The sequence below is a fragment of the Mchenga conophoros genome, linkage group LG11, assembly GCF_057382185.1.
Source record: "Mchenga conophoros isolate Kocher_MC1m ecotype Shallow Benthic linkage group LG11, M_conophoros_male_GT1.1, whole genome shotgun sequence".
Classification (NCBI taxonomy): Eukaryota; Metazoa; Chordata; class Actinopteri; order Cichliformes; family Cichlidae; genus Mchenga; species Mchenga conophoros.
Window position 1 is genome coordinate 14,564,232 of NC_140536.1, and position 27,698 is coordinate 14,591,929.

Below are 27,698 nucleotides of genomic sequence, written 5' to 3' on the forward strand. Positions count from 1 at the left end.
CCTACTGGCTGAAGAAGCTGACTGCACTCCACGAGCGTCTGGCAGCACAAATGAACCAGTTGCTAGTTAACGAGAGACACCCGGAATGGCTAACTGAAGGCCGGACGGTCCTGATCCCCAAGGACCCCAAGAAGGGACCGGTCCCCTCCAACTACCGACCAATAACCTGCCTCAGTACTACATGGAAGCTCCTGTCAGGCATCATATCGGCTAAGATGAACAGGCACATGGGTCAATACATGAGCGGGACACAGAAAGGAATTGGCAAGAATACCAGAGGCGCAAAACACCAGCTACTGGTAGACAGAACAATCAGCCGAGACTGCAAGACCAGACTGACCAACCTGTGCACTGCCTGGATTGATTACAAGAAGGCCTATGACTCAATGCCCCACAGCTGGATACTGGAATGCCTAGAATTGTACAAGATCAATGGGACCCTAAGAGCCCATAGCACAAGTCACCATCAAGTGCGGGATCTACCAAGGAGATGCTCTGTCCCCACTGCTGTTCTGCATAGGCCTGAACCCCCTCAGTGAGATCATTAACAAGACTGGCTACGGATACCGACTACAGAACGGAGCAGTTGTCAGCCACCTCCTGTACATGGATGACATCAAGCTGTATGCCAAGAGTGAACGAGACATCGATTCACTGATCCACACTACCAGGCTATACAGCAATGACATTGGAATGTCGTTCGGACTGGAGAAGTGTAGTCGGATGGTAACAAAGAGAGGGAAGGTAGTCAGAACTGAGGGGATTGAACTACCAGAAGGCAACATTGCAGACATAGAGGACAGTTACAAGTACTTGGGGATCCCACAGGCGAATGGGAACCATGAAGAGGCCGCTAGAAAAGCTGCAACCACCAAGTACCTGCAGAGGGTCAGGCAAGTCCTGAGGAGTCAGCTGAATGGTAAGAACAAGATCCGGGCCATCAACACGTACGCCCTGCCCGTGATCAGGTACCCTGCTGGGGTAATAGGCTGGCCAAAGGAGGAGATAGAAGCCACTGACATAAAGACAAGAAAGCTCCTTACCATGCATGGAGGGTTTCACCCCAAATCCAGCACCCTGAGGCTGTACGCTAAGCGGAAGGAAGGGGGCCGGGGACTGGTGAGTGTCAGCACCACAGTCCAGGATGAGACAACGAACATCCAAGAATACATTAGGAAGATGGCCCCAACTGACCGAGTGCTCAGTGAATACCTCAGGCAGCAGAAACCCAAGAAAGAGGAGGGAGACGAGGAACCATCATGGAAGGACAGGCCCCTGCACGGTATGTACCACCGGCAGATAGAGGAGGTGGCTGATATCCAGAAATCCTACCAGTGGCTGGACAAAGCTGGACTGAAAGACAGCACAGAGGCACTAATCATGGCAGCACAAGAACAAGCTCTGAGCACAAGATCCATAGAGGCTGGGGTCTATCACACCAGGCAAGACCCCAGGTGCAGGCTGTGTAAAGATGCCCCAGAGACAATCCAGCACATAACAGCAGGGTGCAAGATGCTAGCAGGCAAGGCATACATGGAACGCCATAACCAAGTGGTCGGCATAGTGTACAGGAACATCTGTGCCGAGTATAACCTGGAAGTCCCGAGGTCAAAATGGGAGATGCCCCCAAGGGTGGTGGAGAATGACCGAGCTAAGAGCCTGTGGGACTTCCAGATACAGACGGACAAAATGGTGGTGGCTAACCAACCGGACATAGTGGTGGTAGACAAACAGAAGAAGACGGCCGTAGTGATCGATGTAGCGGTTCAGAGTGACAGCAATATCAGGAAGAAGGAACACGAGAAGCTGGAGAAATACCAAGGGCTCAGAGAAGAGCTCGAGAGGATGTGGAGGGTGAAGGTAACGGTGCTCCCCGTGGTAATCGGAGCACTAGGTGCGGTGACTCCCAAGCTAGGCGAGTGGCTCCAGCAGATCCCGGGAATAACATCGGAGATCTCTGTCCAGAAGAGCGCAGTCCTGGGAACAGCTAAGATACTGCGCAGGACCCTCAAGCTCCCAGGCCTCTGGTAGAGGACCCGAGCTTGAAGGATAAACCGCCCGCAGGGGCGTGCTGGGTGTTTATTTTTATATATATATATATATATATATATATATATATATATATATATATATATATATATATACTTTTTAAAAAAAAATTTTTTATTTAGTAACCCCATACTTAATGCAACAGTGTGTGTTCACATACGCATTCCCAGGCACCTTCTGTTTCTCTATCTCCTTTCAGTGGCTCCCTCGCTCTTTTACTTTCAAGGAAGGGTAATCCCTCTTGTAGTTAATGTGCTGTGACATTTCATGGTACAATAGGATTTGGAAGACACTATGTATTCTCATGGTGCCGGGGTCTGGCTGATAACCTTGCTGTCTGGGTGATTTTGGACTCCAGCAACTCTTGGGCTAGCTTTTATCTCACTTTGGAAATCTAATTCTCAAGGTAGAAATGCAATTCACGGTAACACAGACTGTGAGGTGACGCACCGGGGGTTATTGTAAAACCACAGTAACTGCATGCTGTCATGCATCATCTCAATTTCACAAATTCACTGCTAGTAACATCTGATTCATAGATTTAATGTGGTATCAGCTGCTGTGACAGATTAACGTTTTGCTGAGCGGCAGTGCAAGTGACAGCCAGTGAAATCTTTATACTTATGGAGTGGTGCATGCTGGATACGTACCATGTGCTGTTGGAGCCACTTGCCTTTGAGAAAAGCCTTTAATATTAGACAGTGTAAAAATATTGTATTCTAGGTTGTTTCCTGGAACGTTAGGGATGAGATGAAATGGTTGAGAATTTCCATGTTTTGCTGAGGGACATGAAGGGAGCAGAACATGTAATCATAACCAAGGAAGGAGGGCCTGTTCTCTGCTGCCACTTTTATTGTATTTGAAAACATGGTGCCAGCTATCACTGTCACCTGAAGAGGCATGTGAGATACAGCTCAACTTAGAGGAAAATCAAGTGAGTAGTCCATGGTGAGCTTTGACTTTTACTTGAAGCAAGTTGTGTAACGTGACATCATGTCATAGACCACATCTGTAAAGTCAACCACATTTAAATCTTTGCTCTGTGAGAGTTTTGGGCTTTATATGGACAGTAAAGAAAAGTGCCAACTGCAAACAGTAAAAGAAGAACAATTAGAGAGCAGGACAGGACAAAAGTCTCCAGCTTCCTGTGCTTTTTTGCTGAATTGAGACAGAATGTCTAAATTTTAGGAAGAATCTTGGCGTATGCAATTTGACATGATACAGGCAGCAGGGTTTCGACTTTGGATGAGCTCACGGCCAAAGTTCTTATCATGCCTGCAGAGCTGATGTGAGACGGTTGGATATAAGGATTTTCCCCATCGCCCTTCAGACCAACTGCCTAGACAAAGGCAGTGTTGGAAGGGATGATGTTAAATGTTTTACGTGACATTTCATTGTTTTCTTCTTTGTTTGGAGGAAGTTTAAGTGCCATAAATAACAGCATTAGCAACTTAATTCCCCTCAGTTATACCTTCTCAGAATTAAAACAAAACAGCTTTAAACAACCTTTGATTTGGATATGACATAATAATAATAATAAATGTTTATATTATCACTTAGTTATTTAAACTGTAGTGAAGCCTCCGGTCTGAAAAGGCTAATTCGATTCACAGGTTGTCATTTTGATCTACACTAAGACGAGCCTTAAATCATCAAATGAATGACTTTAATCCAAATCATGCAAAAAGGCTCCAACATAGTACAGAACATCTTCTGCTTAAGCTAAATGCAGATTACAGCTGAAGTGAACTGAGTGTTTATCTAGCTAACAGCCATACCAAGGGACTAACGTCTTGTCGCTTTGATTTGCCGTAAGATTTCTTTTGAGAGCGTGACAGCGAGCGTGAGACAGTGAGAAGTGTCACGCCCAGATTTATGAGACGGGCTTGGCAGCCCTGATATTGCTGTTTTGGCTGACTGTGTTATACCTGGAGGGAACTCGCTGCTGCCGCCGCTACACTGTAGCCAATTTAGCTGGAGCACAGCTGCTAAGAGGCTCCCTGAGGTGTGTGTGTGTGTGTGTGTGTGTGTGTGTTTCAGGATTAGCCACGGCACCAATTAAAGCCTCACACTGGTTTTTAAAGGATAAATTATTAACAGCAGAAGTGACCCCTCTGGTGGCCTTTCTTTCCTCCTTTGCTGTTCGCATGTCTTTTTTTCTTCCTCCTTTCCTCTCCAGTATTCACACACTTTTATCAGACTTGCTTCCCTTTCGTTTTCTTGTATTTGCCTTTCCTTGCTCTTGTTCTTATTCGCTACATTTCAGTCCTTAAAACTTAGTCTTTGTGCAACCTCTAAAAGATTGGGGCAGGCTTTTTTTTTTGTCCTGAAATCAAGTGTCCTTAAAGCTGCAATTTTACATCATATGTGTATTCCCCGTACTGAGTTTTTAGGCAGATTGATGCCTTCAGGATACAGTTGGGTAAGATTGTTGCTCTATGCAGCTCTGTTTCATTCTCCTTTTTCTCCCTGTGCTCAATAGCAAAAGCATGTTAGCCGGTAATGGATACTTTTAACCTTTTCCAGGTAATTTGATCAGGCCTTTAAATCAATCCAAACACTGTGTCGGGGTTATGATTTAATGCGAATACACGACTGCTACTTCTGTTGAGCTTCTGTGTTTTTAAATAAATGGACGAACCATGTCTTTCTGTTGTGAATGCTTTAATCCTGGATTCTGAATTGCAGACGTGAGATGCTGTGCACCATCTCTCACAATAACAAAAGACATGAGACTTGAAATGCTTCACAAGCATAAATGTATTAAACACCACTTCATGTTGCCATTCAGTATTCCAGCTAATGGAATGTCCTGTGGAAAATTCTGCGACATCCCCTCGTCATAGTTGCTCATCATTATCCAGATGTGTTTTGATTTGGCAGTTGACTCTAAAATGTGATTTTCATTTCAACAGTAAAGTGCATTTTTGAATTAGAGTCCCTGGTGTAAAATTATTAAGCTTAACTCACTCCATGGACATCAGATTTTTACTCTGCCTCTGCCTGGCCAGCTGTGTTATGCATTTCCTTTTAAGTCATGGTTTGGGTTCCTGTCCAATCATCCACCTGCAAAATAAAAATATTAATTCTCTGACTCAGTTATGACTTTGTTCTGGTATCAGAATCTTCCCTCTAGATATCGTCAGGTCATCATCTGATCTCACAGAGGGCAGATTTCACTAAATATGTTCCTGTTTCTCACACTCTGATTTCTTCATCCTTCTATCCCACCAATTTTCCCATTCCTCCCACCTCTGTCTTCTCTCATTCCCTGAATATTTGCCCCTCTCAGATTTGATTAAGGAATTTAATTACAGCGAGGGACATAGTGGAGGAAGGCAGGAAGCGGCTAATAAATGTTCGGTGACCCAGAGAGAACAAAAGGTAAAGATAAGTGTATTTAAGTCAGACCTGGGGAATCTGAAGTGGAGGAGCTTATTGAACCTTATGTCAATAGCCAAGACTGCATAGATTTAGTTGTGCATTGATGCTGCATCACTGCTCCTACAGGTAAATCCTGCAGCACCCTTGAAGATTTACATTCACCAACCACTTTATTAGTCACACCAGGCTGGTGCTAGACACCTATTTACTTTCAGAACTGCCTTAATTCTTTATGGCGCAGAATCAACAAGGTGCTGAAGAAATTCCTGAGATTCTCGTGCATATTGAGCAGCTGTATCTCTACTAATTGAAGATTTTACATGTTGTGCATTCAGAGATGTCTTTTTTTGGTATACTAGCGAAGGATGGTTGGGAGAATGACCCAAAATAGGATATGCGGTAAAGAAAGATGCCACTTGCTTAGGTTGTGTTCCCTTTAAAACTTATTCCTTAACAGAAGGTAGTAAAACATAACCTCTTATGTTTACTAGATGATGGTGGAGGGTACCATATTGTGTTGAAGTATGGCTGAGCAGCTAGCTGTACAATGCTGTCTCTAGAAGCACATACTTTGCTGTTTTAAGGGCATAGATGCACTTAAACTGCATGTAGTACACTACAAGTACCTGGATGTTGGCGCTATGTTGGCGCCTTAGCAGACTGGGAGGGACTTCAAAGCACTTTTCAGCCAGCTGGAGAATGTCGTGGCCATGAAAGAAGTAACCATAAAACGGGCACTTAAGCAGGACCCAGGAGACAACAGCCCAAAGTTCACAGATTTTACTGGCACAACAGGTGTCTTCACAAAAGGAATGTTAAACAGGATGTTCATGGGAAGGAGTCTCTGGCAACTTGGGACAGCAATCCTGAGATAGAGGAGATGAGCGTTGGAGACAGTCCAAAGTATGAGTGAGTCCAAAGCTGTGAGCAAAAAGCACATTTAAATTGTGAGGTCTTACTTGGAAGTGATGTGAGGTGAGCTGTGGGAGGAGCCACTGATCAGGGTTTGAGTGGCAGAGGAGGCAGGTAAGTCCAGAGGCTTAGTATTTGACAAAGTTTTCCCAGAGAAGGCAGGCCAGCTCAATAGCAACAGGTGAGTGAAATTGGATTTGTAACTACTATTCAGCCACAGAGGAATCACTGGAGGAGAAACACAAGGGGGTTAGCATGGGAGATACTGAGGTTTTGCTTAGAGCCATAGAGAAGTCTGATTACCGCTCGGTAGGACAACAATCTGGCAGAGACTCTGTGTTGGAGCAGGTGACAGAATAATAGGGGACAGGTGTGCAGGCCGAAGAGCAGGAACATGGAGACCTGCACCCTATCCTCCTCGAAACAGAAAATGTTAGCATTACAGAAAATGACAGATGACCAGTGCAGACTATGACAGAGTGAGATTTGTCAGCAACAATGGTGACTTTAATCGTGACCAGCTATAAAACAGTTGCTTATTATTATTTTTAATCAGGCACTGATAAAATATTGTTTGGTCTTCATGCATATTAAGTTGGCATCATCACTGCAGAAAAAAATATTGTGTGGCTTTTAAGTGTGTTCTACTTACAGTGGCGATTGTTACTGTAAGTGCACACCTCAACGCTCCTCATTTGAGAAAAGACAACCCTGTTAAAGAATTCAGGCTATGGAATTAATGTACACAGTGTATTACAGGTATTTAGGCTTGTTTTTTTTGCATTATGGCAGTACCTGGAAAAATGTCATGTATCCATGTATTGTGGCAGTAAATCGGAATGTCTTAACTTAATTTAAGCAATTTGGGCTAGTGAATCTAAACCTTTTTGTTCTAAAATCCATCTTTACAATGTTGAATATGCGCACAAACCTTTTAAAAATTTTTGTTTTAATAATGTAGCAAGTTACTATTCTGTTGCCTTGCATTTTTCGATGTACTGTATGTCCCCACCTCTGATGTTGCTGCATTTGGCATTTTAATTGATTCACTAGAGTAGACCACCCCCAACACCCAAGCCTAGACACGCATGTTGGGGAATTACTGAACGATAATTCTTATCGCACTGTTTCTTATTGTTGTAAGATGATGAACCCAACACACACCAGTCTGTACACTCAGACGCATGCAGATACACATACAGGACTGCACCAAATCCTATCTTTTCAGCTTCTCATTGTTGCTGTGGAGAGACATTATTCTGTCTGCACACTTATTCTATAGTCTCCATTCTTTGACCTGACACTATATAAGCATTCTGTCTTATTCTTATGCCCTCTTATTCTGATGGTAATTTGACTGCCTGAAAAGACTGGCAGAGGATTGTTCTGTCTCATTCAACAAAATACGGTAAAAAGTCATTCCTGGGATTTAAAAAAAAAAAAAAAAAAAAAAAAAAAAATCCTCTGCGGTGGATTTCCAGGGCTCTGTCGTCGTGTCTGCAGTTGCCTGTCGGCCTCCCGTTCATATGCTAATGAGCCAGAGCTTGATTGTTTCCTCATATTTTAATCTCCTGCATGGTGCTGGAGGGGAGGGGGCAGCAGATAGGAAGAGGGTGGGTATGAGGAAGAAAGATGAGACTGAAGGGAACGAGATGATGGATGAGGAAAACAGGACAGGGCAGAGGGTGTTGGAAACTGAGGAATGGAGAGGAGAAAGTTGAAAGGGAAAGATTTTTTTATTTTTTTTGAGACTGCTGACTGAGATGATATATTGAAGGAAAATGTTTGACAAGAACAGTAAAGAGGTGAGGGACGGGGTGGGGGGCAGGATGAGGTTATTAATATGCAAGAAGTAGGCGATAAGATAAAGACGGATAGAATCACTGCAGGATGATAAGCTGCAGATGGAATACACAGTTCACCTTATCAGGAGACATCCAGAGTTTATTAGTGGTGACACAAAAGAGGTACTACTACAGATGGAACTCTGCAATATTTTATATTACTTAATTTTAAACTTCAAGGGGGGTCATTGAAGATCAATGAAACTTCTGCACTTTTTCTTTTTGTAGAAGTCTGTTTTAAACCATTCATGATTCACCAACCCTGTCTGCCACCGCTTTTCATACATACTGCCGGATTGAAACACATTGACCAGGGGGCAATGAGAGGAGGAGCGAGAGAGACTTTCTTGAATAAACTAACGTTGAATTTGCATAAATATACATAATAAAAGAGCTTTGTGCAATGCGCCTCTTCAATATGCATGTTTTTTTTCCTCTTTTTGTAACTTGTATGCTAGAGGTCATGCAATTTAGAAGGAAGAATGTAGAATGAGATTTGTTTTTTTTGGAGGGGAAATATACTCGGAGAGGTGGAGATAAAATCATCTGGGTGGGTTTTGAAGTATAATGTAGTGGAATGTTTTTGTTGGGTGTCACTCAGGAAGGGTTTTCTTTAGAAAAAGCATACAAGGTCAACCTTTTTTTGTAGTTGGATTTGAAAGTTGCTGTGATTGTGGCAGGCAGCAGAGATGGCACATATGCAAGGATATGGCTTGACCAAGGACTTGAATCTGAGCCAGTGTGTGCACCGCACCTACAGGATGTATTTGGTGGGAAATACAGTACCTGCACTGGTGGAGCCTTTCTTAAAATGAAAACTACTGAAGGAAAATGACCGTATTGCCAAATCTGAGCATACTATATGCTAGCCATTAACCACCAACCAACAAATTTCATTTTTGGAAGCACCTGCTTGGCCAGATATATTTCTTTGGATGTTCTGACACACAGAATTCAAACTACCTTCATTTTAAACAGTCAGAGCAGTATGCACCCATTTTCTGTTACATACAGCAGAAGATCACACAGGTTGGGAAAATGTTCCAACCTCTTTGAGGCATACGCTGTTACATAACTCCATTATTTAGACAACTGCCAATATTGCGGTAATTGTTGTAATATATGCTTTCCAGCATATTTACAGTGCAAGTGCATTCTTGTTGATATACAATTCAGGTGCCTGTGTACATGATAAGGTGTGGTTATAACAGCAGGTTTGTTGCTATGGCTACAGCTTGATAAATATACGGTTAAGATCGGCAGCTAAAAATGTTAAGACACTGATTACAGCCAAAGAAACAAAAAACAAAACCCAAAAACATCAGATGCAGGTAGAACTGGGCCATATCATACCGTTCACGGTGATACTGGTATAATGTTGGGCAATGATAAGAAAATGAAATATCGTGATAGAATCTGGGTTAAACGCGCGTGCACAGTGCCTTTGTTTCCGCACATGGCAGAAAAAGCATGGCGGTGACGGAGAATGAGAAGGGTGAAAGCGGATTGTTGAATGAAACTGATGAACCAGAATTGGTTTGTAAAAATGCTGCAACTTCAGTTGTGGAATTGGTTTAGCTTTCGTCCGTCAGATACACACCACAGCACTATTTTTGGTAGCGCATGCTAGCGGACCGTCGTTATTACAGTGTTTTTTGGAAAATACAGCGCACATAAAATCAATCCTTTGATTTTTCTGAAAAGCAAACCTTATAATCCCGTGTGCCTTATGTATGAATTCTGGTTGTGTTTACTGACCTCAAAATGATTTTAAGTGGTACACGGCGCTCGAAAATCTGTCAATGTTTTAGTACGACTTTGCTAAGCCACGAACCCGCACTACTTAATGGATTGTTGGAGCATTACGGCCATCGTAGGCAGGAGCCACGCGGAGTGATACGTACTGCGCTTCAACATATTACTGTATTGTGTGTGTATAACCTCTTTTAAGTTTTGTGGATATTATACATGGTTATGCTGAGGATATTTCGGTCAATTTCCACTGGAAATGCCTTTTGCTTAAACTGTCAGCGAGGAATTTGCATTTGCACTGTTAAATTCTTGATGTTTTTTTTTTTTTTTTTGCACTAATAAAGTTGTGGAGTTGTAAAGTATTTTGTCTAGAGTCAATTATATCGTCAGTTATATCGGTATCGCAAATTTTCAAATGTATATCGTGATAAATATTTTTGGTCATATCGCCCTGCTCTAGATGCAGGTCAAAAAAGTCCATCGTCCACACTGATATTCACATGCTATGTTTTGCTTTACCACCAATTGGGCGTATTACTTAACAGCTGGTAACTGTGAGGTGCACAATTGACAAAGAATAGCAGGGATGCTGGCTGTTTAATAGAAAACACATGGGAAGGCTCAAAGATGCTTTTCAACTCTAATTTCTTTGCTGTAATGTAATGGTGCATTACTCTGTGTTTAGGTTACCTTTTTCCAAGTGAATTGCTGTCTGACTTGAGATGCAAATGCATTTAGATAAAGTGCCATATGTTTGTGTTTTTCAACATTTCCCATAACCCTACACACCAACGGTGACTCAGCCTTGGTCTCCAGAACAATAGGTGGGCAGCCTAATACAACTTTGAATCAATCACAGCTTGCCTGTATATGCACAGATAGCCTGAACCACCCCTCCTCGACCCACCCACCCACTACCCTCCCCATGACCTTCTCAAAAACACAGCCGCAGGAATTCGCTGAGAGTTCAGCAACCTACCACAGCCTCTCTCCATCATCTCTTTATCTCCCACCAGGCCTGTGAGCACAAAGTCCAAACTGCATGCCTCCTGGGATGCTTGTGCAACATGTTTATGACAGCCCAAGTGTTGTTGATGCTGCTATTGCTGATGTTAACGAGAGAGGGAGAGGTAAAAGGCTGAAACATGTCGTTCCACTGGGAAGCAACCTTGACGACCTTGATCTTCTAAGGAGACTGAGAGAAGTAGAGAAGGATTCATATGGGAAGGTGGTGGCTGAGGAGACTGGAGAAAGGGAAAAGCTAAAAAAAAAAGATTCTAGAAAGACTAAGTGGCAGCAGATTAAATATAATGATAGATCAACAAAGTATTGAGATTTTTATCATTTAGACAACGAAAACATTTTGATGAAAATATGAGCAATTTTCAAGTCGAATATCCTGCATCTATATATTAAGTAAACAGTCTATATATTAAACACCTTGCTGCAGTTTCCTGCTGCACTTTTGCTTTGGCAGCAAGTTAAATAGGTCAGACTGTTTTGATTGGCTCATGTTCTGTTTTAATTAAAGTGAAACTCTTTGGTGTGACTGACCTCACACTTAGATGTAGTCTGATGAAACTTGCAGACACCCTGGTAAAACCTGAGCATGCCTTTGAACTTAGGAAGCCTTCAATTACAATAACCGTGCTATGGTAGCTCAAAGGGTATGGTTAGGTTTAGTATTACAATTATATATAATGCTAAATATAATGCTTGGTCTGATATGACAGACATTGGCACAATACTGTATGTGTATGGGTGCCACAGCCTGGACCTCTGAACCACGATCTGAAGGTCCACGTGATGACAATGCTATATAGAGCTGTTTAAAATGACAATAGGTTTACAGACTGACAAGATCATTTTGGTGTGGCATACTTTGAGTATTTTAGTATGGCTTTGTCATACAAAGTCAACAGTTTAATTACGTTACATTTACATTGTTCTTGAAGGGGTTTATTTTCAATATAATAGACTTGTGATCAAAATCTTTTTGTATTTGATATTTATGATAAAACATTGGAAATAATTTTACTAAACAGTAAAATAAATGCTACACATGTCCTGTAGCACCAATAATAAAAATCATAAAATAATCTTCAAAAATTTATGGAGTAAAAGGCTCGCAAAATTTCAAAATCCCTGGTAGCCCTTCGGGCCGGCACTCTTCAGTTTTTGGTATCCCAAAATAAATTTAAGTAGCCCGAATAAAAAGAGCAATTTATGTTTTGTTTCCCGTTTTGTTTCCATTACAATATTATACATTAAAGTATAATATTGTAACAGAAACTAAAATTAATCAAAAACTTGTTAAAATACAAATCACAACAACTGAATAAAAATTACAATCATCAACTCAAATACTTGGTTCTCATTGAACAGAAATTTCTATGACCTTGTAAGAACTGTGTAGAACATGAATCAGTCTGTGCCAGATCCTGAATCTGACATTTCCACTGGAGTCACTGGTAAGAGGTAAGTGGAACCAAGATCTAGGCCATTTGCTTTTTGTTTGCAAAGACTGCTAAATTTTGCCAAAGGTAGTTCACTCTTTGCAACATGGTACGCTGTTCTAAACAGCTTTTTCAGGACTTCTTCTGTGTGCTTGGTTCATTTTTAGAATGTTTTTTGCAATTGCTGTTTGTTCTGGGAAAGATATTGCAGACTGAGCAATAATGCATTTCTTGCATTTCTCATGGGTTCTGATGGGGTCTTTCTTAAAATTACTGGTCCCAGTAACAAAGGTGCTTGTCGACTCACAACACACCTGGCAGAACATCATGTTATTTAGCTCGTCATATTCCAGCCACAGAAATTCTTTTGTCCATGAAACCAAAAAAGCTGCGCTTTTTTTGCCTTATAGTCTGATTTGTCATAACTTTTCCGTTTTGTGGTTGGCTTTTCTTTGGCTGCCCCTTCTTCACCCTGACCTGTCTTATTTGGCTGAGCAGAACTAAAATACCTGCTACTGAAATCTCTGCGCAATCAACCTCACATGTTTAAGCTTGCTGTGGGAGATTTCACTTGTCATGTCTGAATAGTAAGCTAATGAGTGATAAGACGATGCCAGAGGAATTGGTGCGCAAATAATCGTCACTCACCAATCAGTGCTGCTGCTCTCTACACAGATTTTGGTAGCCCGACTGGAAAAATCGTTAGCCCCGGGACATCGGGCTAGCGATTTTGCAAGCCCTGGAGTAGATTAAAATGGGTTTCAAAAAGGGCAAATAACAAAAGCCTGCACTTGTTTTTTTTTTTTAACTGCACTATGCACTTCCTAAAGTACATTTAGTAGAACAAAGATAACAGTATAATACCATTCCCTTAAAAGTAAATAGTGCCCAGAGGGTGAGCTGCCTTGGTTTGGGTTTGTGCTCTTGGAGTGCTTCTTGTTTGTACTGTCTTGATCTTGACCACAGTTATCACTTTGACTATTTATCTGCATATTTTCTTCTTAATAAAGCATGTAGACCATCTGTTGAATCAAGGTTGCACCTCATGTAGGGACAAAGGACTGCAGATCTTCTTTTACTAGGAACTCGGCTGCTAATGGAGATAGTTTTATTAAATAACCCTACGGTGTGATTTACCCAGGCGTATCATTTACTCTCCAGACTAATCACAGGCTGGGCTACACCTCTTGCCTACACATTCCTGAGCTTGACACTTGGAAACAAGCAAGTATTCTGTATTGGATATCATTAGGCTTGTCTCCAAGAAGACTATTTATACCTGTGCACAGCATTAGCTGAACTCTCTGCAGTCTTCTCCGCTTCCCCTAACTTACAGTAAATGTGCTATTTTTCTTTTCCTTCATTAAAAACAATGTAAAGCACTCTGTGTAGAGCTTTAATATTCAGCTGCACCCTGAAGCCACATCTTTCAAGGAAACAAAGCCTGGATACAATAGTTTGACAATCAAGTTACATTTATGAATTCCTGAAAAGATGATTTGTTGTCTTTTCAGGCATTCTGACAGAAGCACTGGCCGAGGCTTAATTTAGCTGCTTGTGTAATATCAAAACAAGGACAGTATATTGGGTGCCATGTTTCCATTCGGATGTACTGTATTCATAAGCGCTTCCTTAAACCCTTCCGCTGCTGTGTTTAGAGGCACAGTGAGTAAGAGAGAATCTTAGAACTGGACCCAAAAATAGCTCGCATTCTTTCCTCTGTTTCAGGAAGCATCAGAAGAGGTCAGAACAACCCTCTCTCTCTCTCCCATGTCCGCCTCTTTCCTTTGTCCCATGTATCTTTAGCTTTACCCGTATCCTTTCTTACTTAACACTCTTTATCAGCCTTTCCTCTTCTATAGTTTTTTTTTCTGTCTTCCCTCATGTCATCCAAAGTTCACCAGTATGCGATGTTGTGCAATACCTTCACCCACATCTATACTTAGTTTGTTTTTCCCCCCTCCCCTAATGTTGTTGCAGATAAGTTTGGAGATAAGTTTGATCATCACAAAGACACCTCTGCACATACAAGACTTTTCAGTAGCTATTCATTGTTTAGAAGTTAAAGAACTGAGTTTAATGTATTCTGTTTAAATTATTCCTAAAGCAAAACAATAGCGGGAAAGTGGAGATTGGCAGATTTGGGTGGGTGGATGGGAAAAGTCTACAGAGTACAATGAAATAAGTTATTTTGCAGGAATTACTGCCATGACGAGAGTTCAGTAGCTGGAACAAGTAAATATTCCTGCATTATTTTTTTTTTTTCCCTTTTTGAGTAAAATTCAACCTCGATGCGGTTGATTGAGGCATCCTTTCATTACACTTTAAAAAGAAATGCAACAGGTTATTGTTATTGTTATAGTTCTCATTTGCTTTTTCTCTATTTATTTGCTACATGCAAGGACTAGTGTGAAATATCATTGTCATGATGAGCATAAATGAAGATCAATGCTAGCACATCTACTGTCAGACAGTTAGGCACACAAAGGGTAATCATACTCCTGCATCTTCACAAAGCAAGCAAATGTGTTCAATAAAACCATGCAAATATGGAGCAATGTGACTCTAAAGTGTATTAGAAATGTAAATGATACAGAACTTCATTCTTGAAGTCTGCAGTAGAAAGGAATAGAGTAACAGAGCTGAAAGTGGGGTCGATCTCAGCTGGTACGTGACAGAGCTTGGATCTCCTTCACATGGCATGTCAGACTCATTTTCCATTGTGGACCACATACAGCCCACTTTGATGTCCATTTTCCTACATGATAAAGAAATGGCGCTATAGTCAGGGGTGCACATAAGTGGTCCGCAGGTGCGCATTCGCTGTCAAAATAAAAGACGCGCACCGGATAAGAAGTTGCAACGCGTGTTTGCGTACGTTAGATTTTCTGGAGGAGGACAGACATTTGTTTAGAACTCTTAAAAATGTCGAAGAAGCAAGCTCCTTTAAGCAATTACTTTGGTGTTTCTCCACCTCCAAAGAAATGTCAGGAGTCCGAACCGCAAAAGAAACGCGTATTCTCGGAAAAGTGGTTGCAGGAGGTGAGCTGGCTTCAAACAAATAATGAACGCACAGAGATGTGGTGCAGAATATGCTGTGAAAATCCCACTCTAGCTGACAAAAACACAGCCTTTTATATGTACACAAACACGCGTTGCAACTTCTTATCTGGTGCACGTCTTTTTATTTTGACAGCGAATGCGCACCTGCGGACCACTTATGTGCACCCCGGCTATAGTAAATTAAAGAGATCTGTCACCGTGACTCTTTGGGACTTAAATTACAGAAATCTGTCATTTTATTACTTTCAGGTAAAACTTGTGAAAATACAATTAAGTCCAAAACTTATGGCCTCATAAGTTTTGGACTTCCGATGGACGGCCAGTGCTTTGAAAAAAGTAACTACTTCATAGTAATTCCTCTGCTTTTGCTCTGAAATGTACACCAGCATCAGTCAGCAGCATGCATGTGCGTCACACTAAAGTAATATTTCGCAGCACGTTTGTGTTTCAGGACTCAGTTGTGCATGAAATCTGCAATAATCCCAGTGACTGTGTTTGCCTTGTGTGACAGTTTGTGTCGCTGCCTCTGAGCCTTTTTCCCAGTGTGAGAACTGCTCCACTGTACTAAGTGTGTCAACAATACCAGCTGAGAGGCAGCCTTCAGTCCACACACAGCAACTGCAGACTAATCCTTAAAAGAGAGAAACTGGATGAAAGCACGGAGGGAGGGAAGCACAGAGGAGGAAGAAATATAGAGCAAGCATATGGGAAAGTGGAAGGATGGAGATGATAAGAGCAAGAGACGGAGCGATGGTGGAGTTGAGCTTGACAGTGAAAGAGGGAGAGAGGAGAGGTGGAAGTGTGAATGCTAGAGAGAGAGAGGGAGACGGAACGATTTTAATGTTTCAAAGGATTTCCCTATCACAGTCTCTGACACATTACATACACAGCTCACTATCAGCCCAACCCTGACAGCTGCACAAATTGGCTGAAAGAGGTTCCCTGGGCAAGGCCTTTGATCAGGTTTGTGTGTGTGTTGTGTCAGCAACACGAGGGGAAGGGGAGAGGTTTTGTACATTTGTGCATACCTGGACATCTGCGTAGTGGAGTGAAGAAAGACTCTTTCTGCTCCAGATCAGTGTAATGAAATGAATGTACAAAGATAAGGCTAACTGTGTGCATGTTTGTTAATAGTCTAACAGTCTGGTTTTGCTTCATGAGCTTATATTGTGTTTACCATGCAGTGGTGTGCAGTATGTTATCTTAAGCGTGTATAGCTTTTACCCCTGTGATATTTCTCCATAAGATTTCTTTTATGTGTCTGACACTCCCCATCAACCATGTGTCTGTGTTATCTTTCCGAGGAGGTTGGTAAACAAACCCATTGTTGAAAGGCTCATATCGAGCCGGTCCGCTGCACAGTTCAGGCTTTGAGGCGGTGAGGTTTCCAATATCGTGATTGCAGACACCACATGGGGAAAAAAAGATATGCGCTTCTTTACTTTCCTCTAACAGTGACACATTATACAATAAACTTTTATAAAATGTCCTGAGAAAGCACACTTATGACAGACTTCACGTGAATTGTTGATTCTAATGATTGGTTGTTTAGCTTTGTTTGTCAAAAATGGTGTAAAATGACCATAATTTTAAAAAGTTTGAAATTGTGAAACCATTTGTCTATGACTCAAAAATATAAAGGCAATTATGTCCTGTCAACTAGATTGACTAATTAAGGAATTGATTATATTTAGCACATTTTAGTATATTATATAGTTCTGTTTTGTGTCTGAAGTGGCTGATACAAAGTTGTTGAGCCAGTATCAATATTCTTCTCAGTGAATACTGCTTTAGGAGTAGAGGCTGGAGATATCACGATATTTAAAGAAAATTTGCACTAACGATGCCTCTGATGATGCAGAAAAAATGATAAACGATGTTTTATGTTTGGAGCATGAGAGCAGCAGTAAGTAAATGAAGAGCATTTTCCATCCTCTTCCTGCGAGTTATTGTCATTGATGACACACTACCTAATTCAAAGTGTGACACTATTGAAATGAGGACCGGTAGCAGAAGCATTCTAATTCAACAGGGGCGACATAGCATGAGCCAAATATTAGAGCAAAAGTAGCCCAGCTGCTTTAGTTGAACAATAAACTCTTCAGGACCCTGGTCAATATGGTCACATAGTAAAACTGAAAAATACTTTATACCTGGGAAGCTGTTTAACCAGCTCTGTAAAGTTCTGCTTTTCCAACATTTAACTGTGTCAGTAATTTGCATTCACTGTTTGCCCATCCTGTCATACGGAGTTCAGCTTGCAATGCTTGGTTGGGTCTTTTTTATTTATTTATTTTTTCTAACCTTTGCGTCGCATATCAGTATCTGCTCCATTGTAGCCTTGTTGTACTCAATGTGTTTTTCCCTCAAATGGTGAAACTCGTTGTTTCCACATTACCGGGAACAATTTTCTTGCATATTTTGCAAAGTAGCGTGCTGCTTTGGAGGTGATTTAAAATCGCTTCTGTTTTAGTAGCCAAAAATGATTCTTTCTCTCTGACATGCTTGGAATTGTTTCATTCATTGCACTGGTAAATGTAAATGTGTGGCATTGCTACAGCAACGATATGACATCTTTTTGACATTATCATGTAAAAATTTGTCGGTGGTATTGTGAAAAATGTATGGCGCAGCCCTAAATTGAAGTTATTCAGGAAATAACATCAAACTGCAAATCTCAGAGACACTGGTAATACAGAGTATTATTTGTCCCAGCTGTTAAACTGAAGTATTACCCAGCATAGCCTCTCTTTCACCTCTGCACTTTGTTTGTGTTTGAGCTGAAGTGTACAGGCTCGTTGTTGGCTGCTGGTGTGAGGTGCTGGCCTGTAAATGACATAAGCGCCTTCTCCTTTTACTCCTGCGTGTCTTCCATACATGTGTTGAATCCTGTTAGCGCTGTCTGTCTGAGCTGCTAGCATGCGTCTGAGTGTGTGTTAGGATTTGTGCACCAGCTGAGAGAAAATACAGGTAATGGATTAATATCAGAGCTGGCTCAGACTCCACATTGCTCTGTGGTGACAGCCTGTCATTATCACAAACACCGGCTCACACTCGTGCACGCACACACAAGCTCACACAAGCTTCCTTGCAATTGTGCATACATATCCACACACAACTCCAAATACAGGATTCACCTTAAGTATGTACACGCTTCCTTTCCTTACCTGTCTCTCATTTTCTCGTCATTACGGCACACAGTGCTGCTGCGCTGTGATCATCTCAAGCTGCAGCAGTTTCTTGAACTTGTTCTATCCACTTTCCAACAGTGGAACCAACACTGGGACTACACATCTTTGCCGTGTAGCTGTTTTCCTCCAAGGCAGCAGACGGAGTGTTTTGAATGCTGCTGTCATGTGGGCCATCAAGCTTGTTTGCTTCCTCCAAACTTAACCTAATAGTTTGCCTAAGGCAGCGGGCAGGCAGGGGTGGGTGTGCCTTCAGTGCCAGGCACTCATTAATCCTTGCACTGCTCTTCTCCCTGCCAGAAATGGTCATCTTATTAAGCCATTTAGTCAGTATTGAGCTGTGTAATTGGACAGTGGAGGCCAATAGGAAATGTTTGAGTAAGTTAAAGGTGATAAAAGGACCTTGCTTGATTTAAATGCTGTACAGCCTGCTCGGTTCACCCATGGCATAAATTTATTAATACAAATTATAGCGGTGTTTGCTTTAAGACTTTCTTGCCTGACAGTGGCTTGATACCTTTGCATTACAAGAGATGTTTTGAATATCTTTCATTTTTCTGGTCTACGTTTGCTTGCATTGTAACTAAGGTTAAACAACTAGAAAGCAATTTGTGCTGCTTTTAATGTTTGCTGATTTGTGCACACACACAAACAAACCTGTTTTTCATGAAAATTATCAATGGTTTGAAACATTTCCTTATCTAAATCACTGTAGAAGTCACTGCACCTTTACACTTCAGTCAGCGCTGAAAGGAAGTCCCTACTGTCTTGTCATTATGTGCAGAACCTTATGTGAAGATTCAGCACAGCACGCTATTGTTATTTGGGCAAGCCCCAGTGGTTGGGTACCATGAACATCACGGACTAATTTCAGATCTCTTGCTTTCCTAATTTTATGTACTTCCTCTAGAATAAAGAGATAATTGGGACAGGAAAAGATGTGGATGTGAGATTGGTAGATGGAATTTAGCTGAGGAGCGGAATCTGCAGTGAAGTACTTTTTTTTGTGGCGTTATCAAATACGTGATTCATGTGACACCAAACATAACAGTAAAGACCTAATGTGACGTTTGCCTTTCTGTGTGTTTTTCTGTCTTTGCAGCAGTCCTATGCCCCTCCCCCTCCACCCATGGCTCCACCCAGCCCTGGCAACACAGGAGGAGGAGGAGGTGGTGGTGGAGGTCAGGGAGGAGGGCTAGTGGAGCAACTTAGTAAGACCAACCTGTACATCAGAGGCCTGCCGCCTGCCACCACCGACCAGGACCTCATCAAACTCTGCCAGCCGTGAGTTCTATTTTCTTCTACTGTCCCTGCCTTCGCTCTGCAGATGCATTAAACGTCCTCAATACAGCTGAGTTCAGTTCATTCCTGCTCAGTTCAGTTTAGTTCAGCTTGTGGTAATTAGTGTTGCGTGAGTGTGACAGGAGCTTATAATGGGTATCAACAATTTGCTCTTGACCCCTGTGTTCCTCCTCTCTGCTTCCTCAGAGGAAAAGACACAACCCAGCTGGGCCTAGCCCATCCGCTCCTTTCTGCCCTGCGTCATCTACACACACAAGGATAGATAATCCTCCTGTCCATCGGTGGAGGCTTGAAACTCCTCAGTCACACGAAGATTTACTTCTCACATGGATGACAATATGATGGATCAGTCCACATTCCATGTTAATAGTAATATAAATGAGCTGTGGGAAATTAAATTGCATCAAATTACCAGTTCAATCTAAAATTTGATGACTTGATGCAGCAACTATATTTGATAAACATCTGAATATTTTAGTAATGGCTGTATCTAGAGTGATTTAGAAGATTTCCATTGGAACTGATGAAGGCATATTTTCATTTTTAGCAGCTTTGTTACGTCTGCGCAAACTCTGATCCAGCGTTTATTTTAACCCATTAGGCAGCTGTTTCCTGATCAGATTTTAGATCAGGGTTCTCATCATAGTGCCTAATCAGATTTAGACTAGGTTCAGAAATATACAGAGTTACTGTTTTGAAAAAACGATGAGACTTTTCAACATGATTTTGTTTTTCTAAGCTTCTTTTCCTCTTTTTAAGGGATCCTGTCACATTTGTTAAAAGCTAATTATTATAGACATTTAAAAAATATCAATTTATCTGTAATTGGAATAATAATACTACACAACAGCGGCTGTGATAATACTGTAGTGTACTTTTCCTGATTAATCACTGAATGTAGTAACTTAAGCTGCAAGAGCAGAAACACTTGACAGGTAATAGGGCCGTACTCTGTTAATTTCAGTATCTAGCTTTGTCCTTTTCTATTGTTTCTTTGTGTTAAAAGTTGGTCCTGCGCATTTAATCCCTACATATCCCAAATGTGGCTCAGGTGGTAGAGTGGGTTATCTACAAATAGGGACGTCGGTGGTTCGCTCCCTGGCTCGAGGTTATCCTTGGGCGAGGTACTGAACCCCAAGTTGCCTCTGATGGATCTGTCAGTGAGGATGTGTGCGTGAATGTTAGACAAGGTGCTTTGGTATAGGAGGGAAAAATGCGCTTATATGAATGTGTGTGAGATTTGGTGGTTGGTTACAGTAAAAAGCTCTATATTAGTACTGCTGCCATTTTCCATTTAAATTTTGTAAACAATTTAAACCTGCTTTTCTTATTTGCCTTCTAGCTTATGTTGGTCGATAATATCAAATGTAATTAGTGAGTTGTATGTTAATAATTATAGTGATTGCTTGTCTTGAAGCTATGGGCTTTAAATATTTTCAAAAGCAATTTGATTGTATAGATTTTGTGAAACAGAGAAGACGGATAAAAAATAAAATGCAAAGACACGTTCACATATGCACACACTGTATCTTTCCTTTCTGTGTGTCAGCTGCAGTTCAAGCCTGTTGTATTTCAGCTCAGCCCTGGAGGCAGTTCTGGAAAAACGGGGTGAAAAATGGGGGCCAATAAAAGTTTCATTAGAGGCCCAGTCAGTGTGCCAAGTGGCCAGTAACATTTAGGAAAGGTCATGGAGGAGTGGAGGGGTGCGTGTGCTGTTGGGCAGCATCATAGTGTTGGGTTTCTAACTTGCTCCAGCTTTTGGAAATAGAGTGGCAGCTTCCTGTCAGTCACTTACATGATATGCACGCATGCACACACAAACAGGCCTTTCTTTCATGCACAGTTGCAGTGAGTAACAGGAGGACAGTACTTACACTGATGCACATATACAGACATGCACACTCTTTCAATTCAGTGTCATCCATAATTGGTCGCCAACCATGGCTTTTTTTTTTTTTGATTGTACCAAACCTCCCATCAGCATCACACACACCCTTACCATTCTTTCATCCTCCTCATTTCCTCCTTCCATCCTTTCCTCTCTGTCCGCCCTTCCCTCTCTCCCTCACCCCTGTTTCCCCCTTCTTTCTCTCTCTGTCTCCGTGCCAGTTCTCAGAGTGTCAGTGAAAAGTGCTGTTGTCAGCTGACATTTCCAATCACTCCCCCGGTCGCCAAAACTATGGACACACTTTTAACGTCTGGGGACAGAGCAGAACGTGAGCGGAATCTAAAGTGTAGCACAAGGGCAATTTCTCTCTCTCACTCACTTGCTTTCACTTCCCCCTGTTGTCTTTCTGTCTCTCTCTCACGCTTGATTCCCAGCTGTCTGTCTGCATATCGATCTATAACTTAATCTGTGGTTAAAACCTGCAGTGTAGCTCATGATGATCTTAAAAAAAAAAAAAAAGTGCTTCCTGTTGTGGTTGATGGATATGAAACTTAAACCTTACAAATATCTTTTTGTCCACACATTTCAAAGTTTCCATCTTAAATTTCAGTTTCCGTGATATTACTCATTACATCAGAGTGAAACTCATGGATTAAAAATGTTCAGCTGCTAGAGAAATCTGTTATGGGAGCCATATTGTTCAAACTGTAACCATATTGTAAACACCTGTACCTAGTCTTTTTTTTTAATGTGATTAAACTAGAGCCTGAGGAATATAGTATTTTTAAGACCTCTAAAAATTCCCTGGAAAGTGACAATTAATCTACCAGCATCTGGAAAGAGATCAGAGTTCCCCTATATTGGAAGTTGGAGTCAGCACTTATAACTTTTTTTTTTCAAAGGGTTTTTGTCCAGTTTGCATTTATCAGATTTTAAAACATGATGAGTTGTAAATGTTAAAAAAAATGAAAAGGCAGAGCTGACACCAAGACTTTCACTGGGATGGACAAGGTATCAACACAGGAATGAGTATATCAGAGGGACAACTCGGGTTGAAAGCTTTGGAGATAAAGTTAGAGAGGCAAGCCTGAGATGAACATGGGACATGTGCGGGCTAGAGAAGTGATAGTGGATTTATTTGACAAAGACTGCTTGTGAAGCTGCAATGCTGGAGGAAAAGAAAGACCACAGAAAGTTCATGGATTTAGTGAACAATGATATGCAGGGGGTTTTTATGACAGAGGATGCTTGGGACGGATGATCTGATATCCTCGTGTTGGTGTTGTTCCCACATCATCATAATAAATGTTGTTCCAGGTTCGATATTGCAAGTGACCAGGATACTGCTGAAATGCAACAAATTCAAATTGCTGGATTGGCAGACAGAGGCAGTTTTTCGCAAGTTAAGTAGATTTTTTTTAAGGTGTTTTTTTCCCCAAAGTCGCAAAAGTATGATGTCACAACAATGTGATTGGTCACTTGCAATGTTAAACCTGGAACAATATTTATTATGATGATATGGGAACAACACCGACACGAGGATATCAGATCGTGCGCTTGGGCCAGCAGGTGATGGAGGCAAACGATCCACTGCTCCATCCCTTAGAGCAGGGATGGGGGAACTCCAGGCTTCAAGGGCCGGTGTCCTGCAGGTTTTAGATGTGTCCTTGATCCAACGCAGCTGATTTAAATGGCTAAATTACCTCCTCAACATGTCTCCAAGTTCTCCAGAGGCCTGGTAATGAACTAATCATTTGATTCAGGTGTGTTGACCCTGGGTGAGATCTAAAACCTGCAGGACACCGGCCCTTGAGTTCCCCCACCCCTGCCTTAGAGTTAGCAGCTGGAAGAGGAAGTGCTTCTTGTGGTACATCGGCAAATGTCAGCTACCAGTGTACAGTGTACAGATAAATTAATCAGGCTCAACCTAAAATGTTTGCAAATGTTCGCCGAGCATTGAAAGGGCTCCTTATATTTTGAAGGTTTTAATTTTTTTATTTAAATTTTTTTATTTCAAGAATTAAACCAAAGCAACTGTAAAAAAATAAATAAAAAATGCCTGACTAATAACCAGCTGTATTACATATATCATGCACCAGTATTGGTCCAGTAAGATCTTCTGCTCTTTTGCTGAGCCTCCATATTGACGTGTCAAAGCAGCAAAATATTGTTATTAAAATGACTATATTCCTTTTCCAGGCTTTTGTGCAGTCTGGCTTTTTTTTTCTTAACCACTTAATGGTACCACAGAATAACTCGTAGTGCTTTATTCAAGACTAAAGAAGTCTGTTGGATGACTTTTTCTTCTTTTTGAGCAAATAATGTTGGATCTGATGCTCTCGAGGCCTTAATGTCTTAGAAATTATTTAAATGTTAAAAATAACCCTCTGCTTGTAAGATCCTAAATGAAATATTGAACTATCTGATCTGAAGCGTTGTGGTTAGGATGAAGTGGAGATGAAACTATATTTAACTCAGATTAGAGTTTGGTCTGACATGGATCACCACACAGCATTATCTAATAAAAGCAAACAAAAAGTTGATAAAAGACAGCTCTTTGTTTGTTGCTTATACTAGTGGCTGTTTACTCTGTCATGGACACAAATTACTTTTCTGCTATAATGCCAACTCTTGAATGTGCCACCTAACTGGAGAGCCTGGGAGCTTATGATTTACACTTCATGGAAAGGTCTTTTGGCAGACAAACCTAATGTTTCAGTGACATTAAGCCATCGTCTAAACTCACAGCGCATTGGCTTTTCATCATGGAAACAGTCCAAGACTTTATTTCTTCATAGTGCCTAAAGATGTTAAACTACATATGGGGAATGGATTTGAAGACTTCTGAAGCATTGCTGTCTCGGTCCTCCCTCTGTGTTTGCCTGTGTGAGTCTAACTGGCAGAGAGGGAGGAAAATGAGGGAAATGCGAGAGACAAGACAGCTGTATCGGATCCCCAATTAGGAGCTACCACACACAGAGACCAACCTGCACGTACACTAATGCATGCACAATCGCACACATGCAGACAAACGCACAAGTTCTGACAGAACTCGCACAATTTGCAAACGCAGAGGACGCGTACATATACATAATGTATATAAACACTCTTGGATATCCTGGAGAGATGCAGAAATGATGCACGTTGGTGTGGGTGGGAACTGTGGTTCAGAAGACATCAAACAGTGAGCATCCATAGGCTGACTGTGTTCCACAAGGGAATGAAAACACAGATCTGATGCTGTGAGGGCCCTCTGAGGACTGTCATTAACACTTCACTCACACACAGACAGGGTTGCACACAGATTTTGTCAAGCCTGCCAAAACGGGGTGCGTTGAGTTTCGTATCGACATCCCTCCTTAAATCTCGGCAGTCTAGAAAATGCTGTCAATTTCAGTGGTCTTGGCAAGGATTCGGAGGAGTTTCCATGTGTTGAGGAAGACACATGGCTCCTCCTTGAAAGACTGTCATTCTAAAAGTCAGCTCTACCCCCCGCCAAACTAACCCAGACTGATGCTACAGAAAGACATTCTTCTCTGGCTTAGCACAGTGTTATTCAGCTTTGTAGCATTTCTATGAAGCCAAAGAAAACAGATTTTAGGTTAGCTCAGTGTCCTCCAGCGGAGATGTGTCTTCCCCTTTGGATTGCATGAACTCTTTGATTTCAACCAAAAGTGACAAAAAACGAAGCAAAATCCGTCCCCTGCTGAGTCATCGGATTTCCGTATGTAGTAGCAGGTCACCATATTCAGCTGACAGCTCCTTCAATAGCACCTTGAATGTTCTGTGCTGTTTAGCTCTGGAGCGGATGCTGTTTATGATCTTCACGACGGAAGTCATTACGTGCTCGAAGCCGATCACCTTTGTGCATAACGCCTGCTGGTGAATGATGCAGTGGTATTGCATGAAGTTTGGGAACTCTGTGTCACCTTTACAGTGAGCGATGAATCCTGTATGTCGGCCGATCATAGCAGGAGCCCCGTCGGTAGTCACTGATACCTGCTTTTCCAACGGTACCTTTTTCTTCGCGAAAACTCCTTCACCGCGTTATAGATGTCAACTCCCTTCGTAGTTGTCTTTAGCGGCAGTAGTGTCAGAAGTTCTTCTTTTGTGCAGAAACCATCAAACACCATCTGGATAAAGACCATCAGCTGTTCTGCACTGCTGCTGTCCACGGACTCGTCACACTGGATGCTAAACCACCTGCACTTTGCCAGATCCTGATCCAACTGATCGGCCAAGTTCCCGGACATAGCCGACACTCTTCTAACGATTGTAGTTGCCCCCAGCTGGACATCGGAGAGAGTGGAGATTATATCGTTTCCATATTTCTCGTCTTTAAGCATAGTTTTTGCAATTATCATCATTGCTTCTTTGAAAACCTCCCCGTCTAAAAATGCCTTCTTTTTCTTAATCATGAAATGTGTAGCTCTAAATGAGGCTACGGTTGCTTTTTGGGAGGTTTTTTTTGCTCAAACCTGTCTTTAGCTCGCGGGCTTTTTCCACTCGCAGTGTGCTGCCCTTTGGGTAGTTAGCATGGTAGCTTGTGTGACACGTTCGGAAATGTCTCTCCACGTTGTGCTGCTTTGCCGTTGCCACAGCCGCCCCGCAAATGAGACACACCCATGAATCTTTCACAGTGGTAAAAAACTCTTCCTCCCATTCACTGTGACAATGATATGTTTTCTTCTTCTTCTTTTTTCCGCCATTTTTTCCTTATCTCTTCACCTTTGCTGGTCTTCACGGCAACTGTTTCCATGGAGACCAGCTAGAGCTCATCTAATATTTAATAATAATTTTTTTTTAATATATTATCTCTAACAAATTGACACCAATGCAATTGTGATTTAAAAAAAATGGCAAGAAAAAATAAAAATAGATGCAGCTAACTGGTAAGTTGTTATGGTGAGCTATTTTTAGAACAGGCCCGCGGGCGACTCATGTGGTCCTTGCGGGCGACCTGGTGCCCGCGGGCACCGTGTTGGTGACCTCTGGGTCAGAGAAATGGCAACTCCCTTGCCCCAAAAAGCCCAACTAAGAGCTACATCTGACTCCACAGGCCTCAGTTAGTGTGTAAAATGCTAAAATTTGTGACAATACAATTAGGAAAAAGCCTGAACTAGTGTGAAAGGGTTTCCAAGAAAGAGCCTCTTCTCCCTAAAAAGAAAATGACAGCTTAGATTTACAAAGTCGCATCTGAAGAATCCACAAGATTTCTGGAACAAGACTTCTGTCCTTTGGACAAGCAAGACCAATATAGAGATCTGTGGCAAATCAGCACAAAAACCTCATACCAACTGTCAAACACTGTGGAGAAGGGGTGATGATTTGGACTTGTTCTGCAGCCACAGGACCTGGGTATCTTGCAGTCACTGAGTCAACTATCGAGTCCTCTGTATACCAAAGTATTCTAGGGTGAAATCTGAAGCCGTCTTTCTAACAGCAAAAGCTTGGCCCAAATTAGTTCATGCAACAGGGCAATGATCCTGTGCAAAGTAGGAAATCTACAACAGAACAGTTAACAAAGAAAAAAATTAAGATGTTGCAATAGCCCAGTCAGTCCAGACCTCATCCTGACTGAAAAAAGAGAGCTGTGCATAAACAAATGTCCACAGACCTCAATGAACTGAAGAGACTGAAACAGTCATACAGAAAATGTATTTTGTTTCTCTTTCCAAAGTATTTTGTTAAAGGACTCTGTGTAATAAGCCTTGTGGTGGTGTTCATCTGAGGGTTGTCTGAAACCTTAGAATTAATAAGGGTATGTTTTTTCTTTTGGCTCACCGTGACTTTTCAGGGATTTAACTCAAACTTCTAGCCTGTAACCTGTCAATACAAATTTACTTTAAAATACAGTTAA

General features: G+C 41.7%; 1 protein-coding gene across 2 annotated transcripts in view; it reads left to right on the forward strand.

Moving 5' to 3' along the window:
• Positions 1 to 27,698, forward strand: part of rbms3 (RNA binding motif, single stranded interacting protein) — a 123,139-nt gene that overhangs the window by 18,589 nt on the left and 76,852 nt on the right. For both annotated transcript variants that reach the window (XM_085291070.1, XM_085291069.1), the window contains exon 2: positions 19,751 to 19,932. In XM_085291070.1, coding sequence (XP_085147196.1) covers positions 19,751 to 19,932 — 182 coding nt within the window. The remainder of the gene's footprint in view (positions 1 to 19,750; positions 19,933 to 27,698) is intronic.